Below are 19,172 nucleotides of genomic sequence, written 5' to 3'. Positions count from 1 at the left end.
CCAAGAAGGTGAGAAAAGTCTTGGGGTTCCCAGCCTCCAAGAAGGTGGGGGGAAAAAAAATTCTACTTAAGCCACCTCACCTATGATATTTTTGTTATAGCGACCCAATCCAACATTTGCTAAACAAATGTTAAGACATTTGCTTAAAAACCCAAACAAACAAACAAACCCTACGTAAGTTACCTAATTAACCAAACTGTCATTTTAGGGTTTTTTTAGGTCACTTTTCCTGGATCAAAGTTTTTCTCCAATGCAAAATATGACCATTTTTCTGCTCTATCTGTTGCCTTTGTTAAAAAATATATATCAAAACCTCGGGGCAGGGTTTCACAAATATGATGTTTCTAAAATGCAGGCTATCAGGCCTTTTTCCTGGAAATTTTCTTTCACTAGATGTGAGTTGGTGCCTGGAAATCTCCCCTTTTAAAAACAAGTTCCCCAGGGGATTCCTAGCTTCTGGCAAGTTGAGGACACATTGCTCTCGGAGAAAAGTTAAACAGGAGGAAGATTAAACACCTTCTACCGCTGTTAGCAACCCCTAGCGCATTCGAGTATTTACTCACATTCTGGAACTTATTGTCTACGCCTATATTTCTTGGGCACACGATTTTAAAAAGCGAATGCACCTGGGCATTACCAAACCCACAACACACCCCCAGTGCACACGCCGTGATCTTTGCTCCTTTGCAAAGTCCTCTGAGAGTCACAGAGTTCACCCTGTCCCTCCCATAGCTCCCTCTTCCTTCATTCCTCGTTCCTGTCTCTGTTTGTTTAAGGGCAGTGTGGGAAGTGTGTGCGCTGTTCAGAGTGAGAGTCAGTCTTACGACCATGTTTTTCCTGACTCCAGTCCTGGTAGCAGTTGTCTGCATTTTGATCGTGTGGATCTTTAAGAATGGTGATGGCAGCAGCAAGAGACGGAAGGGGGAGCCCAGAGCCAGGGCCGAGGTTCGTCCCTGGGTGGATGAGGACCTAAAAGACAATACTGATCTCCACCAAGGGGAAGAAGGTAAGGACACTGGCCAGGCTACTAAGCTTCTCCCGTTTGCGTTTTTCTGATGAGCAGGGCTTCTGGGGAGGAGGAAACACGTGCGGGTCAGTTTCATCATCAGCCTCCACGATGTCATCAGAGACAGATCATTTCTCTCAGGGGACACCTGCTGGCACCAACCCACCCTTGATTTCTGGATCAAGAGTCAGTAAAGAGCTGTTGAGAGGCTGACATTTTCCCTAGCTCCATTCCTGCTCTGGCTGTTAAAATCTTGGCCAAGGGGCACATCACTGGCTGGTGGTGGCTATGGGGAAAGGGGTCGTGGTTTTGTGGTTTTTTTTAATGTTTATTTATTTTGAGAGGCGGGGAGTGCAGAAAGAGGGAGAGAGAGAGAATCCCAAGCAGGTTCCGCGCTATCAGCACAGAGCCCGATACTGGGCTCAGTCTCACGAACCACGAGATCACGACCTGAGCCGAAATCAGGAGTCAGACGCTGAACTGACTGAGCCACCCAAGTGCCCCCAGAGTGGCCAGGTTTTAATCAAGGACTTGGAAATGTAAAATGTGGCATCGATCTAGGGGCTCACTACTCTTCCTTGTTCCAGTCGCCCTGTGTCCTCAAAGCTGGGTGTTCAACTTAGTGGACAAGGCAAGAAGTAGGCAACAATCAGGGAGTAATGAGGGGCGGAAGGGATCATCAGGGCCTTCAAAGAGGTGCGGGGAGCGTGGGGGTGCAACAGGGAAAGGACGAATCGGGCCTGGCCAATTAATAGGACCTGAAGAGCAATGGTTAGGAGGCACCTCAGACGAGAGGAGCAGAACGAGTGTAAGAGCAGGGACGGACCCTCTGAGAAAAATGTGGAGGAGATGGGAAGACCTCACTGGTAAAGGCGGTGGGGGGAAGGGGGGAAGTGAAATGGGGTGGTGACCATGGGCCCAGTCCTGGCTGATCTGAGGATGAAGAGGTGGTAAGGAAGCAGGCAGGGAGACGTTCTTGAGGAGCCTTGAGTGATCAGTGTGGGATGTGCCTCGGAGGTGGGTTCGTGGGATGGACTCGATTTGGAAGAGGCTCAGTGATTCTCAGCTGGACCGGTGACGCCCCCGCCTCGGAAGAGGCCACGTGGACATGTGTGTGGGTGTGTTCGTGTATGGGCACGTATGTGTGCACATGTTCTGAGTTGCCCTGATCTCAGGATTGGGGGTGGGGTATACAACTGGCGCTCAGTGCGGGGAGCCAGCAATGCTGAATGCACTGCAGAAAATTCAAGCCCAGGCGGCCTCTTGGCAGGGCTCCCTCTCACTCTCTCGCTGAAGGACATCCCCCCCGAATGCCAATCCTGCCCAGTTGAGAAGCACTTTTCTTGAACAAAGGGACATCGGTTATGAAGCCGTGTGGTGGTTTGCCCTGGTAAGGATGGCCTGGATGGTGGTGGCAGTGGGAACGCAGAGGAAGGAGTGAGTCAGGGCGGAGTTAACGAAAGAACAACGGGGTTGGTAATAAATTGAATCTGGGGAGAAGGAGAAGGTAAGCGCTGGAGGCTGGCAGAGGTGGAAGGACCCTATCATACATGGGGGAGGGGAGAAGAGCTATGCAAGAGAGGATGTTGAACATAGACAAAGACGTGTTGGATTTGAGAAGATGACACATCTAAGCAGAAAGGAAGAGGGGGTCCAGGTGAGGGATCCAGGTTGCAGACATGGATTGGATAGTCCCAGCACAGGGTGGTACTTGGAACTTATAAAACTGATGAGTTCTCTAACGGGATATTTGCTGGTGATAAGACTGAGCATAGAACGGGGGGCACCCGCAACTGAGAGGGTCTGTGGTGGGAAAAAGGGACCACAGAAAAGACCACCTGGGGAAGGAACCCCGGGATATGGACAACAACAGGCTCTTAACAGAACACTGGCTGTGTCCACTTAGCATCGCGTTTTATGTACAGTAAACCACTCAATCTTCAAGTCAATACAGTAACGTGGGCACTATTATTATCCCCATATTAAAGATAAGGAAACTGGGGCTCAAATCCGCTAAGTCACCTGCCCAAGTAGGTAGTGATAGAGCCAGGACTCAGGCACATAGCCAGCTGTTAGACTGCATTTCTCATAGGAGAATAAGCTAGGAGAGGGCAGGAGATGACCAGCGGGCCTAAAAATTCCCTGCGAGATCAGAGGTAGTGTGCCTTAAGGAAAGGCCACTCAATCTGCAGACTTTGGGGGTACAAGAGGGACTGATAAGGCTGGTGGGGAACCAGGGACCTGGGGCTGGACTGAACGTTGGGAACACAGAGCAAAGCTTTATGGCCCTGTCTCTTTCTGCTTGTTCATTTTTGCAAAACCCTCTGCCTCTTTCTTTGTTCCTCACATGGAAGAATAAATTGCACCTTTAGTGGCCTCCACGGGCACCTCTGCCCAGAATGTAGGGTTCAGTCCCTTGTCGGAATTTTTCTTGTTCACTTAAGTGACACCTACTGAGGTCTCAGAGGTGATGGGTGAGAAGCAACTTTTAAACCCAGGTTTCTCTGCCACCCAAGTCCCTGCGTCTAACCCCTGGATGGGTGGATATGGTCTAAGAGAGGATTCAGTGCTGGCACTGAAGGTTCAGAGGGGACCGGGTAGGGGTGTCGGCTGGAGAACCAAAAGGATTCCATCACTGAAGAAACATGGAGATGCTTCTGATGACGGCAAATGGATACCAGATTCAAACCATGTGGAAATTCATTGTAAGAGACAAAACAATAAAATAAGGATTATAGGCCATTCTAGTGCGAGTTAAGGAAAATATGGGTACCAACCCAACCTCCTCCAGCTTTGGCTCGCAAAGAATTCTTACTCCACCGAATCAGCATGCGTGTGAGCTGCTTGGAGAATAAATTCGGCATAATTCAGAATAAATAGACATTCGGCACAGGCTTCCTTTAGGGAGCAGTCAAACATGTGTCTTGTTAATATTTTCTTGTTTAACTGTAGCAGAGGTCTAAGGAGGAGAAATGACAAAGAGGAAGGCTCAGATGGTCTCCCTAAAGTGAGCCATAAATCCTGTACAAACATGCACTAGTCCGGCCCAGGTTCTTGGAAGCTCATGGAAATGGAGATAGGAAGAGAAGATATAGGGAACACATCTCATCAGGATGTGTTTGTTTTTTTTTTTAATTTTTTTTTCAACGTTTTTTTATTTTTGGGACAGAGAGAGACAGAGCATGAACGGGGGAGGGGCAGAGAGAGAGGGAGACACAGAATCGGAAACAGGCTCCAGGCTCCGAGCCATCAGCCCAGAGCCCGATGCGGGGCTCGAACTCCCCGACCGCGAGATCGCGACCTGGCTGAAGTCGGACGCCCAACCGACTGCGCCACCCAGGCGCCCCAGGATGTGTTTGTTTTAATACTGGTGGGGATATGTCTTCACTTAGCTTTACTGACCATCCAAAAACTACTGTCCTCATTGAAATTTGGTCCCGGATTGTCTAGTCACTACTAAGAAAGGCTAGTGTTAGGGGTGCCTGTGTGGCTCAGTTGGTTAAGCGTTGCACTTTGGCTCGGGTCATGATCTCACAGCTTATGAGTTCGAGCCCGCCATTAGACTCTGTGCTGACAGCTCAGAGCCTGGAGCCTGCATCAGATTTTGTGTCTTCCCTCTCTCTCTGCCCCTCCCCTGCTTGCTCTCTCTCTCTCTCTCAAAAATAAACAGTAAAAAAAAATTTTTTTTTAAAGGAAAGGCTTGTGTTAGCAATTTTATATGGTTCTACCTAACACACTGTGTAACTTCCAAGTGAGAAAAGATAAAATGGGGAAAACTCAGTCATACCAGTGGACAGCAGGAAAGGTAGTGGAGGAGAGAGACAAGAAAAAACCATGTGTTAGAAACATGAGCTCAGTGATGAGGATAGATATATGTACATAGATACGCATGTATGCATATGTATATAATTTTACAAATCTCACACACAAATTGATACATCTCTGTATGCATATGTATATGTATGGGATATATTTGTACGTAGCGAATGGTAATAAGCAATTTCAGGGTTTGTGGCTGGCCGTTAAAAAAAAAAAAAAGCCTGTGTTAAAATTATGGCCTGTGTGGGTAACACCTGAGAATTAAAATGTTCCCACAGACTTGGGGAAGGACAGTTTTTTTATGTACCCATGATAATGAGCAGCCGTTGGAAGAGGTTTCAAACCTGTTCAACGAATAGAGGACAACTCACCTCAGTAAAAGCTTAGCAAACCCACCAATCAGTGGCAGCCTCTTACCTCTGAAAGCCAATCAGGGATGGATTCACTTCAGTACCAGCCCCTCTGGGCGCCAACCAATCAACAACAGTTTCAAACAAGTAACACTGTTCCTACAGATGGTATCAATCTTTTTACACTCCGGGGAATCCACTAATTCCTGAACTCCAAGCTTCTCAACCAAGTGGTGGGCAAGAGCTAGACAATGGGAGGAGCAAGAACCAACTGTTAAATATTCAGGAACATGGTGAGCCATTTTTCACTCATCAGCTTAACTTCAGGCCATGATGGGAGTATTTGCTCAATGGAAATTGGCAAGTGCTGCAAATCAGGCCTCCTCACCCCTCTCCTGGGGCTGGTTTGCCAGCACACCACTGCCAAAAATACCCAAAAATACTATAAAAGGTCAACACTCTACTGTGTTCACAGAGATTCTCCTTCGATATAGGAAGGAACAAGTCTGGCTTTGTCTTTGCATTTCATTATCCTTTGACACATACACCCATTAATACTTTTACATGGCTAATTTTAAAAGGTTAGTTTACCAAGATTCCTGTAAAACCTTAAGGTTTTAGGGCAAAGGGCAGGTAGATTGAGATGAGAGATTAGCAAAGGGAAAGGACTTGAATGGAGTCATTGTCTTTGAGATCAAGTCCGGGGGAGCCCTAGGGGGGAGGGTGGACCAACAAAGGGGGCACTGGGGATATCACAAGAGATGATGGGGCTCAGAAACAAGTTCTGTCAAATTCATTCAGGATAGCACAAGGGAGGAAACATTTCTCTCTACCCGTCAAGATTCTTACATCTGATCTGAGAATTAAATTACCATGAGACGGATTAACAGGAGGGAACAATTACATGTGCCTACAGTTTCAATAATAAAATTGAGACCCAAAGAAATGATCAAGGCAGGCAGAGTTTACACATTTTAGACAGAGACAATAAACTTGTGAGGAATCAACAGGACAAAGAAATGTTTGGGAGCTTCAATTAGTAAGAAATTCTAAACAGAATTTGGGCTGAGGTAGTAGATTAGTAAAAAGTAACAAGATTTGTTTCTAAAGATTTCTTGGCTGTAAAGTTCATGTCTCTGGCGATGAAGATCTCTCTCTACTTTCTAGTACAGGGAGAGTACCTTTCATATGAGAGATTTACTCTCTGCTTTCAGGGAGACAGAGGAGGTCAGAGTGTCCTTCCTGTACTGCCTATTTCCTAAGTAGCTTCAGTTCAAAATAATCAGTATGCCCTTGTGGCACATTTTGGGGCAGCCTGCCCTGCCCTGAGTCCCTACAAAAGCATGGCTCTATTCAAGAACTTTCCACTAACCCCCCCCCCCCCCCCCCGATTCCTCAGGCCCCACACACCTCGGGAGCTGCTGGTGAAATATACTGCAGGGAGCTGGACAATTGACAGCCCTACGTGGAAACAGAGTGATGGCTAAGGCAGCTGGGAAGGAGGTGTTCTCAGGGCAGGTGTGGAGCCCTGACCTCGCTTCATCCTCACCTTCAGAATTTGTCTCCTGCAAGAGCTGCCTCACCCTCAGCCGTATTAATATTGCTTCTCAATGTTCCCCAAAATGCCAAGAAGGGGACAAGGATGATGTGACACAAATCGGCCTTCTAGCTTCATAGCTAGAAACTAGCTGGCTCATTTGCAAAGATTTTGAAGTAGAACTCCAAAAACATAAAAGCAATTTATGTGGAGATGCAGCCCCAAACGAACAAACACAAAAATACCTCTGTGTTAACCATAAGAGAATACACATGGCCTAGAGCTTCTTGGCTGTTGGACCTAATGGTGCAGTTTAGAGATCCTTGGCATTAAAGCAATGATGAAAGGTGAATTGTCCTGGGTGTCAATACCAAACCCCAAGTGTGGCAGTATAGGTTGCGATCAAAACGTAGACTATAATAGCATCCATTTGTTTTGAAATATGTGGGCTTTATGCTCGAATGAATCCTCTAGAGAGGCTTGGCTGGTGTAGCGTGGAGGCAGGATGACTAGAGTTTACAGAGGCTGTTCTCTCCTCTTGGAGTGAGGAGGTCAGGGGGAAGGGAAAAAGTGGTACCTTTGGTACTGGTTCACTGCCCTGCAGTTCCCTGGGTGCTTTCTCTCCAAGCCTTCCCCCTTCCTCCCCCCTGCCCCTCCACTGGCAAAATGTAGACCTTCTGCCCTGGGAGAGGCTCCAGGAACAGCAAGCCTTTCAGGACAATCCATTGACTGGCCATTCATCTACCCTGCTCGCTGATAACATCCAGGCAGCTGCTGCTTCATTCTGCTACAGTGGGAATGTTTACCTTGGACTTTACGAGCTGTGGAAACTGCCAAGTCATGAACCTGGGCTGCCTTTAGTTTATACAAATGCTGAATGGATATTAAGAGTTGGTAACTTGTCTCTCACACGGTTAGTGAGGCATTTCATGCATTTACTCATTTACCACTTGCTAAGGACAGAAGTCGTCAGACTTCATAACAAATGACGTGAAAGGATTCACGGGCGTTAAAAGTCTGTTTACACATTTGCTAAGTTCACGGTTGGCATTGATGACATCTGGGTTGGGTTCAGAATCGATTGCTAGAAACCTGTAGGTGTTTGCTGCCCCTCCCCCGTCATACCCGCTTCATTTAACTGAGCAACTGTTAATGGTCCTTCTCATTAAATGTGTGAACTGCCCTGGCTAGTAAACTTTATACAGATAAAGAAGTTTCTCACTAACAGTGGTGAGGAAACCACAGTACTTGCTGGTATTGTCATTGGGGTTTTCAGCGTCTTTGAAGTCATTTCTTCTCCACTTTCCCTCCCGGGTCAGTCTTCCGAGAGCGAGGAGTGAAGTACAGTATGTGCGTGCGAGTGAAGGAGAAAGGTAATTCTCTACCTGAACTCCACCTGGAACGTCCCAGACCCTCAGGGCCAGGCACTGGCTCCCTCTTGCTCTTTTCTTCTGGTCCTGTTGTCATTCTCATCTTTATGTGAGTGTTCCCAAAGTGACATCCCACCTTCTGGACTCAGACTTCTACTTTCACACTTGACATCTTTTTTTTTTTTTTTTAATATATATATTTTTAATGTTTATTCACTTCTTGAGAGACAGAGACAGAGTTTGAGCAGGACAGGGGCAGAGAGAGAGCGAGACACAGAATCTAAAGCAGGCTCCAGGCTCTGAGCTGTCAGCACAGAGCCCGATGCGGGGCTCGAACCCACAAACCGCGAGATCATGACCTGAGCCGAAGTCGAATACTTAACCGACTGAGCCACCCAGGCACCCTCACGCTTGACATCTTTGCTTGAACAACTCACAGGCATCTCTAATGTGATAGACTGATGATTCATACTCCTACTTCCCCCAGATGGCTCATTGCTCATCCTCTGTCTCAGTAGATGGTCCCACTCTCTCCTCAGGTGCTAAAGCCCACCCCCTGGGGCTCATCTCTAGTCCCTTTCTCCCACCACTCCTGACCACACACCTCAGCAGTTCTTACCATTTGTATCTCCAAGATCTCCAAGAATTTGTCATTCTTGTGTGGCCCACCTAGTCTGGCCCAGCATTCTGCCCTGGCTTCTCAGTGGTGTCTCGACCACTTCACTTTTGTCTCCCTCCAATATATATATCACTCTGCTTTGGTTTTTCTCACTCTTATGTTTTCTATCTATTGGTTTCTCCTTGCTCTAGATATTTCCTTCTGAGTTATCTTCCAGTTCGCTAATTTTTTTCTTTAGGTATGTATAAATCCTAAATCCATCCTGCTTTAAATCCATCCATTAAGTTCTTAATTCTGTTACTTTATTTTTCAGTTTTAGAGGTTTAGTTTCTCATATTTTCTTTGTCACTTTTTATCATTTCCTGTACCCGACAGATCTATGAGTTCTAAATATAGTAATCGTAGTTGTTTTATCTTTTGAGTCTGATAATTCCAATATTTGGAGACATTGGAAATCTGATTCTGTTTTTAAATATCAATTCTGTTGTCTCTTGCTCAAAATGTTTTGTTTCTTTTTATGTCTGATTGTATTTGGTGAATTGCTGGTAATTGTACTTAAAATTACTTGTGTATTGACATTTGCTTTTGCTAGGCAATGGAGGTATTTTCAGGCAGGACCACCTAATTCCAAGTTCAAGTTATAGGCAGGACCCACCAAACGGTATTACCCCTTGGGGGCTGATTTATTTAGGATTCATTCTTTCTTTGAGGATGTTATCTTGGGGTCCCAGCTTATTAGCCTTCCCATGGTGTATAGGCCTGGGCTTTGATTCCTATCATCCTCAATCCCTGAAAATATGAAAATAAAAATTCAAATATGTAGAGATTCGCAAGTACTGTCAGAAGAAATGTGGCTTCTGTGCTTACCCACCTGCAGATTCGTATTTCCCTTCAGTTTTGGCTTGGGAATTTCTTACTACACTGTCAGCAATATACTGATTTTTTTAAAAAAGACTTTAAAAGTACTTTATTTCATGATTTTACTGGTTTTCAGCTCATGCGAGATTGTTTCAAACAAACTAGTTCACCATTGATAGAAATTTTCATTCCTCATCTTTGTGTAGGTAAAACTTTCTTTTTCTTGATTTATAACCAGTGGAATTTGGATAGTCAGTAGTCAAAACCAGAGTTCAGAATTCTATAGACCAATTCTTTTCATTTTTTATTGACTCTTTTGAGCTGATAATCTTGCAGACATTTTTGAGAACTTTATGTCTTTCTCCCCATTGGCCATCTTATGATTGTAAGAGAGGAGAAATAATATTCCCTCTATCTTTTAGGTTCGTGGCTGAGACCCCTCCCCCATCCCCCACCCCCATAATAAAAGATAGATTAAGAGGAGAAAAAGAAATAGGAGCTTAATCACATGTATACCTACCGTATACATGGGACAGGCCCAGGAAACTTGAGTAAGTCCCTGAAATGGCCCAAGTCACTACTTAAATACAATTTTCAACTAAAGACAAAAGAAAGACGTTAGGGGAAGGGGATCCAGTTAAGGGAGGTTATCAAGAAAAGCACAGTGTTTTAAGCTGGGGTAAGGTGGTTGTACAGATTTAAGTCCACCTTCTCTATTGATAAGACTTTCTTGCCAGGGTCATCCTTTCCTTCTTGGTACAGGGAAGGCTTATGGGTGGGGATTTCCTTCACAAAAGTACACGTCTCTTACAAAAAGGTAACTTCTACCCTGGTTTTCAACACTTTTCGTGTGTCTTTTGTTTCTTAAAAATTATCGGCTCGAAATAATCCTTATGCCAAAGAAGCGTACCACGGGGTGACAGTCTGCTCTCCTCCGTGACCAAGAAGTGCAATTTAGTTTGTTGCCTTTTTTGTTCTTATTTGTAGATGCCAATGACTGGCAAGAGTCAGAGGAAGACGTTGAACATATTCCATTCTCCCACACCCGGTATCCTGAGAAGGAAATGGTGAAGAGATCCCAGGAATTTTATGCACTTCTCAGTAAAAGACGGTCTGTGAGATTCATAAGTAATGAGCAAGTCCCCATGGAAGTCATTGATAATGTCATCAAAACAGCAGGTCTGTAACTGTACGTTGTGCTTTTGAGAATGTCCGCTGCAAGTCACAATATTGGAGCACTGCTGAAGTTCAAACACACTGAATAAAGCCTAGAGTGATTGTTTATTTATAAAATCTTACCCTGGTGTTGACTGACTGCCAGAAACATGATTTCTGCTTTCTACAAACTTTTGACTATTACAAACTACCTGAGACCAGATGTGACAACAGTTTAAAACTTCTGAAACTATTGAATATTAGGATCTTTTATTAAGAATAAAAATTTCTGAACATACTATTATGCATTGGAAGAGAAACATCCCCTTAGTTTACCCCCCTCTTAAAATACACGCACACACACACACATACACGCACATGCAAACACACACAGAGGCTCACTCACATTTGTGCATTTCTCTTTTTGGAACCAAATTTTTTAGATTACACGCTCTAGTACTATTTTCTAATAAACTGGCAAAATGTACCTACATGAATTTGCAAAGTAAACCACAGCAAGACAAACCCATTTTCTTTTTTTTTTTTTTTAACGTTTATTTATTTTTGAGACAGAGAGAGACAGAGCATGAATGGGGGAGGGTCAGAGAAAGAGGGAGACACAGAATCTGAAACAGGCTCCAGGCTCTGAGCGGTCAGCACAGAGCCCGACGCGGGGCTCGAACTCACGACCGTGAGATCATGACCTGAGCTGAAGTCGGACGCTTAACGGACTGAGCCACCCAGGCGCCCCAAGACAAACCCATTTTCAACATGAATTGATATTTCCACAGAGGAAAATAAAAGAATTATAGAAAAAAGGGGGGAAGGAGATGTCAGAGAAATCCCCTATTTGAGAGTCTTCTCTGATTGGAGTATTACTCCTATATAAATCACATTTAAGTTCATTTGCAAAGATTATTGCATGGCCATTGTGAATGGGCTTTACGTTTAGCTCTTGACTTGCGTTTCACAATCCAATCATGCTGTCTTGACTGTAGGGAGTGTGGGTGACAACAAGAGCCCCATCAAGCAGGCAGTCCTGACCCCCCTGGTGTAGAGCTTCTGACATTAAATTGCTCACCAGGAAGAATGGAATAGTTGCTTCTGAAATAACCTATTCGTGGGTCCTTGTGGTCTCTGGCTGGGAATGGCGGGCCATCTCTAAGACAGCAGGGTAACACCTAGATCAGAAGCTGGGCCTGGTTGGAGTCTGAAAGGGGATTCTAGTTCCTTGGGCACTGAGATACACTACTAAGCTCTGTACCAGGATCCTGGGGCTGATCCAAGTGTGGGCTGAGGCTTCCTGTAGCCCATGAGAGCTGGGAGACAGGCTCTCGTGTACTGAGCACCCAGAGCCAAGAGTTCTCATGTGTCTCCAGTGGGACCACAAACCCCACAGTGCTGCCTTCAGCGTCCTGATACAGGTACCAAACAATGTATAGTTGAGTTACTTCTCATGAGTGGTGTTTTCCTTTTATTTAAAGTTTGTTTATTTATTTTGAGAGAGAGAGAAAGAGAGAGAGTGAGCCAGCCAGGGAGGGGCAGAGAGAAAGGGAGAGAACCCCAAGCAGGCTGCACCAGCCCAGAGCTCACCACCGTGCTCGAACCCCTGAACCTCGAGATCATGACCCCAGCCAAAGTCAAGAGTCAGGCACCCAACTGACTGATCCACCCAGGCGTCCCTTTCATGGGTGTTTTAAAAGCTATTTGACCATTTCAATGTTACCATTTTCAACGAGCTTCATGACTCTATCCTTTTCTAAGAATATCAAGGGGCACTTGGGTGGCTCAGTCGGTTAAGTGCTCGACTCCTGGTATCGGTGCAAGTCATGATCTCACAGTTTGTGAGTTGGAGCCCCACATCGATTCTCTCTCTCCCCCTCTCTCTCTGCCCCTCTCCTTACCATGCTTTCTCTCCAAATAAATCAACTTAGAAAAATAATATCAAAACAAACAACATTTTGGAGCATTTGGGCTGTTAGAATTTCCCTTCTGGGTTCCCTTAGTTCCCTTACATAGGAATGTTTCCCCCCCCACATACTTAGAGAAGTGGTGATAAATCCCCATAGCCCTGGAACCACTGGCCTCGACCTCAGTTAGTTGGTTTGTAGCCCCTAAAGTGATGCAGAATGAAACAGAGAGGACAGCCACATACCAGAATCTGTGACCAAGCACTTTGCTCACCAGGTGATTGAACTTCATTTTCAGCGAGTGTGAGTTACTATACCCATTCTTAATGACCATTCTCACATTTTCGTGTTTCCATTTCTGCTTTTAATGTTATGGGTGATAGGAACTGCCCCAAGTGGGGCCCACACGGAGCCCTGGACCTTTGTGGTTGTGAAGGACCCGGACGTGAAACATAAGATTCGGGAGATCATCGAGGAGGAGGAAGAAATAAACTACTTGAAAAGGATGGGACGCCAATGGGTTACAGACCTGAAGAAACTAAGGTACAAGAGTTGATGGGGTGATTAACCTCTTCTGTGCCTTAGTTTCCTCATCTGGAAAACGGGACTACCTAGGATTTACTTCGTTATGAAAATTGAATGTGCAAGCCTGCTTGTAAGCACATAGAATGGTGATGACAAGTAGGAAGTGGCATCAGAGGTAAACAAACAGGCTTCCACCCAAGTAGTCGTAAACACACCTTTGAGGACTCACTTCGCTTTTCTCCCATCTAGAGTGTGAGATCGTGGCATAAAGATGTCTCGGGACCTTGACTGAAGTAAATTACATTTGCTAAAGTGATAACATCTTCCAAGTAATCTTAGCACATGGTCAGCAAGAGCAAACAATCCGTGCAGATATGGCATCTCTTAGGCATCAGTAACCGTGTGGGCTTCCTTATCTCTAGGAAAGGAGTGTGGGGGAACTCACCGTAACCAGGTTTAAGCCTGAGCCCTCGCGCCCTGGGGGAGGCCCTGCAGATGTCCATTTTCTCTCATAGCTGCCCCTGCCAGCCACGCGTGGAGCCTGTTTGCCCATTGAGGGGCAGTCATCCCTCATAATGTCTCAGATGCATTCCATAACTTCTCTGTCACTTTTGTCATCACGGCCCGGCCCTCCCCACCAAGGCCACTTCCTTTCCCCTCCAGCGCGCTCTGAGGCTGAGTGTGAGAAGGGACAGTGGGCAGAGATGTTGGTTTTTCTTTCTGAGAAGGGAAGCTTGCTCTAGTCTTTGGCATTTGGAGTGCAAGGGCGCTCACACGGCTGGTCCCAGCCGCAGGCCTTCGGTGGCCAGTCCTGGGGTTTTATGGGCTGTTATCTGACACCCCAGTGTGACACAAGCTTGTGATAAGAGAAAAGCAAGAAAAGGCGACCAGATTGCAGCCCTGGGGGCAAGGGAGGAGTATTCAGGGCTGGGTGATGGGAAGAGGGTCTCTTGGCTCTGTTCCTGTTTCATTTATTTGGCCCCAGAGGTCATTTTCTTTCCTAAGATGTTTAAACCCTAATTAAACAGACGCCCTTATGGAAGTGTAACGTATTACCATGCTCTGGAACTAGCACAGACTATTAATAATAAATATAAAAATCTCACTGCATATTCATGGGAAAAAGGGGATGGATAAAAGTTGAGCTCCTACCCTTAGAGAGGTGTCCTGCTCTATGCGTGCACAGTGCTTACAAAACGCTGCTGGCCCCTGACGTTTTGCCCAATGAAGGCAGAATTAGTCGCTCTCTTGTCTCTGTGCTCAAAGCCCCTAATAGGTACCTCCTGTGCATCTAAAATGGCCATTTCATCACATAGCATTGTGCTTATTGGCTTGCTTTTCTTCTCATTGCATAGGCGATATTTTAGAAGCCTTATGGACTTCCTTTGCGGGCGATACGTACACGCGCATATATACATAAAACGCTAGGGGTCCAGGTTTAAAAATGTCTTACACCATCGAGTGGAGTGTAGTGCGGTTGCAGAGTAGGCAGTTGAATAAATGTTAAATTGAGTTGCAAATGAACATATATCCTGACATCCTAGGCAGAAGGTGCTAGTTGTCCCTTTATTAATAAGTCTCACTGCCGTGTTTTTATCCACGGTCATGTGATGTCATAATAAATTCTTGTGAACCTGAGCAAGCCAGAAATATTAGATACCAGTGTGCATTTAGACCAAAAAGAAAAAAAAAATAAGTACAAAAATCATTAAAAAGTATTAATCTGCGTTTGAACAAAGGCACACTGCTTCACCTCTGTCTTACATTAATTTCTTTTGAATTATTCACTGCAAGATAATATCGGTGACCATAATAATGCTCACACACACACAGCAATGTGTACTGGGTGCTTTTCTAAGCCCTTAATATATTTGACTGATATCACCCTCACGATCGCTGTATGAGGTGACAGCACGTTTTACATATGCGGGAACTGAGCCACGGGAGGTCAAGCATGTTGCCCAGCATGACAAAACCCTTGGGCTCCCGGAGTTTATCTTCTTTCCGAACAACAAGCATTCTTCCTCTTCCGCGAGGACAAAGAATTGGTAACAGCCCAATGTGAGGAAACTGGCTGAAGCGTGAGAAGGCAGCTTGGAAAATGTGACCTGTAGAAGTTAATAGCATAAGAGGAACCATAGAAAACCGCACAAGTGAGTTTAGTATGTTTGAAAATAGTGACGCACAGCTAGGCTTAAGGTGAAATCACCTCTTGTTTATTAATGACATAATGTGTCCCAAGAAAAATTCTAATGTATATCATTGCATGAGTAGCACTTTGAGTATCTGAGCTAGAATAAAGCTTTCGCCAAATGTATGGATTAGGGTAACGGGATAGAGAAAGATATGTTCCTTAGCTGGCAAGCAAAACTCTCAACTTCGTATTTATACCTCACGTGAATTATCTCCCACTCTCACAAAGTTCACTTCCTTTTCTCCATCACTGGGCTGGCAGCGTCACCATCTTTGCACCTGTCATTTTGGTTAAACTTCACCATCACCTTCTTCTTCTCCTTTGCTTCTGTACCAGACCTGTCAGCTCCAGCTTCTACACCTTCCCGAATTCCCTTGGCCCATTGCTATTGTCTACCTTCTGGTCCCCCTTGAGCTTGCCCCTTGCCCACACCAATCTACCTCTTCCTAAAACAGATCTGATCATGTGATGCTTCTGCTCAGAAGCTTATAGTCCCTCTCCATCACCTCCCACACGAAGTCCAGGACTCTGCAAAACCCGTGCATAACCTGCCAGCCCACCCGTGCTCTACCTCGCATCCTATCTTCCAGTCTATCGGGCTTCTGGAAACTCCCCGACCTGCCAAGCGTCCTCCGTCCTGACTCTGCCTTTACTCGTTGACTCACTAAGATGTCCTCCCCAGTGCCCCTCTCCATCCAGTCTCCAGCACCCCACCTCGAGGGAAACTTTGGAAACGCTCTTCTAATATTCTTATTCAAAATTACCAACACTTCATTTGGAGAGTTCCTAATGCAATTGACTTATATTTCTTTAATATCACCTACCGGGTTTTAGCTTGCTAAATTTTACACACTGCCTTCTGGGTTATAGGCTCCTTGTTTGTGCCTTTCTGCATTTCATGTGCCTTGCTACACTAGGCCCTCGTTAACACATGCTTATTGAATTGAATGACCTTGGACAGAACACTACAGCGAAGACACAAATAAACAACCGAAAGTCCTTTTTTTCCACTTAAACATAAAGGACAGGAAAGTGCTTTTATTTTAGATGTAAATAAGATAAGGTTGTAAAGGGGAAAAAAAGACCGAAACTCATTAAGAGCAAAGAGTCTCTGGATTATCTTTCTTTCCCTTCAGAACCAATTGGGTTAAGGAGTACTTGGACACAGCACCTGTTTTGATTCTGATTTTCAAACAAGTACATGGCGTTGCGGCAAGTGGCAAAAGAAAGGTCCACTACTACAATGAGATCAGTGTTTCCATTGCTTGTGGCCTCCTTCTGGCTGCTCTTCAGGTATGTTACCCCCCCCCATCCCGCCCCAAAGAGAGGAGCGATCCTGGAAAGCCAAACAGTGGCCTTATTCACAAATTTCAGCGGAGTTTCTATTTGAGAGACACTTGGAAGCTGTTCATCTAAAGTTGAACGCCTAAGACACGTAGCTTGGTGTGAAAAATGCCCCTGGAAACCTGGACTGGTAGGTGTGCTGCTGCAACGCGCTGGAATCCTCTTCTGGAAACATCACTTGAGGCTCAGAAAAATGCCCACTGCGTTTGCCTTCGTCTGTAACGACACGAAGCTCCAAGGGTTTCGGCAGGCATGCTGCCTTGCTGGGCTCACTGTCGTCCGAGCCGGTGGCGTGATTAAAAAGCTATAAAGAGAAGGCTCTCCTAGAGCTCCTTCCCTGGAAAGTCGAGCTTACGTGGCCTTGCACTGGAAAGACATCTATGTGCTTTAAACAATTCCATCTCTGCGGTATGTGGGGTCACTGGAGCCATGCTAAGCATGAAACAGAGCAGATCGAGGTACACCTTTTACAGGAGTCAGTTCATTCACTCAACTCCTTCTGTGTGGCAGGTCTGAGGGGAGGGGGGAGGGCACCAGGGAGGTCTTGCCTCATGAACTGTGTGTGCATTCTGGCGGGGACTGGGGTCCTGGGGTAGAGAGAGACAGTGGGCACATAAAAGAAATGAGGCAAACAAGATGGTAAGTGCAAGTGATCATACTTCCAAGCGACAATCGAGTCCAAAAAACTACACGCTTCTTCACTAACTCGAAGCAAACTTTATATGGCGAAAATACCTTGCAAAATACAGTCGTGGCTAACACAGAAGAGGAATAGGCTTTTAGATTACTTGAAAAGTTTACCTAGAGAAAGTGGCATCTCACTTCCTCCCTAATGCTGTGAGCATGCAGATAAAGGAAGTGATGTGCAACGTCGGACCACGCGGACGCACCGTTCATTCATTCATCTGCCAGACGAAGCAAACGGTGCAGAGATTTTTGAGCTCTGAATCAGCAGCCTTGTCACGTTAGTGTTGAGTTTGCTGCCCTCTAGCGTCGCCTCAGGCATGATTCTGAGCGTAGGTCCTATTTGCGAGGGAGGAAAGAGGAATCTTCCTGATGATGCCCCCCATCTGCACAGATCGCATAGCGACCGGACCAAAGAGCCTGTCCTGTAGGACTCTCAAAGGCAGTTCTAGAACTTCTGTCTGGCTCAGGCTTAGCGGTGACCCTCTGATTGGGAAATTAGAGGGGAGGGAGGTAGCTTGGGAAGCATCTTGAAGCTGCATGTGATTTTTATTAGGTGTTTATTATCCGGAGGGGCTCGTAGACAGGTTGAGGGAGTAATGCCAAGCTACTGAGCCTCTGTCACTGGACGTAGGTATTTTCGGCTGGGGTGGTCCTCCGCCTGCATTGCTGGTTATATAAGCATAGGAACTCCCTGTTGTTTGAGGGTATACCCCTTCCTTGGGTATATTTGGACCCCCCCCCCCAAATTTCCTTCCATGAAATAACCATTCCTGTGTCTTAACCATCAATGATGAATAGGATGAGTATTTTTCTTCTTCAAGAAGCTTCTTACTGTTTGGTTCAAAGCATGTGGCGACTAGGGAGGTTGAGGAGAACAGGTGAGGTTTAAGGTCCACCTGCCCAAGCTGGCGGGCTCTTGGCTGCCCAGCTGCAGGGAAATGATGGGACAAGCAGGCCTAATGGGAACCGGAATGTCCCCAGGCCACAAGCAAAGTCGTGACTTCCATTGAGTTGACACTGTATCCTCTCCCCTTCTGTCGTAGAATGCGGGACTGGTGACTGTCACCACCACACCTCTCAACTGTGGTCCCCGTCTGAGGGTGCTCCTGGGCCGCCCCACAAACGAAAAGTTGCTGATGCTCCTCCCTGTGGGATACGCCAGCAAAGAGGCCACGGTGCCCAACCTAACACGGAAGCCTGTGGATCAGATCAGGGTGACCGTGTAGGCGGGAGCCCATCTGGGATGCGGGCAGACGACGGCCTGGTCCTCTCTTGTCCCTCTTGGGTCTGCGGGCTGCTCTTCCCACGGGTGTTAGGTCTCCCCAGCACCTCCCTCCGCTCAGGAAACCTTTCCACAGGAGTCTGAGAAGCTCCTAGCGTGACGAGGTGAACATATTATAGTAAGAGGACGACAGGTGCTTGTCTTCCATTTCCCATCTGCTTTGGGGATGCATGCAAATTTTACTAAGAACAATTTCAAGATTTTAAAATTGTTCCAGAAAAATCCCTGGTGATTCTTCCTCTCTTACACCCTAAAAGCTCGTATACAGCAAAGATTCATCAGAGAGTTTAATGTGGCCCCAAGAACTCAGCTACGTGATCGTTCTTGAATTTACATTTAGACTAATCAGATACTGGCCTCTGCCCTCTGATTTCTGGCGGCTCTTAGGCCACGGATGGGCTTTTGAGATCCATTCTTTTACTGGACTTCATGGTCATCCTGCCAGTTTTTAGCAAGCAACTAGCAAACTAATGAAAGCGTCCCAGGCCCAGAACAGACGAGTGCACGCCGAGCAGG

The 19,172-nt window shown here is 46.0% G+C and overlaps 1 protein-coding gene across 1 annotated transcript; it reads left to right on the top strand.

Moving 5' to 3' along the window:
* Positions 1–739: 739 nt before the first annotated feature.
* IYD (iodotyrosine deiodinase) lies at positions 740–18,940 on the top strand. Its single transcript, XM_040448903.1, has 5 exons — positions 740–1,006; positions 10,547–10,738; positions 13,008–13,167; positions 16,480–16,636; positions 18,418–18,940. Exons 1-5 carry the CDS (start codon positions 829–831, stop codon positions 18,598–18,600), a joined length of 870 nt encoding a protein of 289 aa, XP_040304837.1. The 5' UTR covers positions 740–828; the 3' UTR covers positions 18,601–18,940.
* The last annotated feature ends 232 nt before the right edge of the window (positions 18,941–19,172 follow it).

This window comes from Herpailurus yagouaroundi, unplaced genomic scaffold, assembly GCF_014898765.1.
Source record: "Herpailurus yagouaroundi ecotype Mexico unplaced genomic scaffold, PumYag 198, whole genome shotgun sequence".
Classification (NCBI taxonomy): domain Eukaryota; kingdom Metazoa; phylum Chordata; class Mammalia; order Carnivora; family Felidae; genus Herpailurus; species Herpailurus yagouaroundi.
Note: the sequence above shows the minus strand (reverse complement) of the source record. Positions and strands in the feature narration are given on the sequence as shown.

Bases quoted from the DNA above. Each gene is read 5' to 3' on its own strand.
- IYD (XM_040448903.1), top strand. From the start codon at position 829: ATGTTTTTCCTGACTCCAGTCCTGGTAGCAGTTGTCTGCATTTTGATC. The intron at 1,007-10,546 runs GTAAGGACACTG...TCTTATTTGTAG, and splicing joins TCTCCACCAAGGGGAAGAAG to ATGCCAATGACTGGCAAGAG. The intron at 13,168-16,479 runs GTACAAGAGTTG...CTTTCCCTTCAG, and splicing joins ACAGACCTGAAGAAACTAAG to AACCAATTGGGTTAAGGAGT.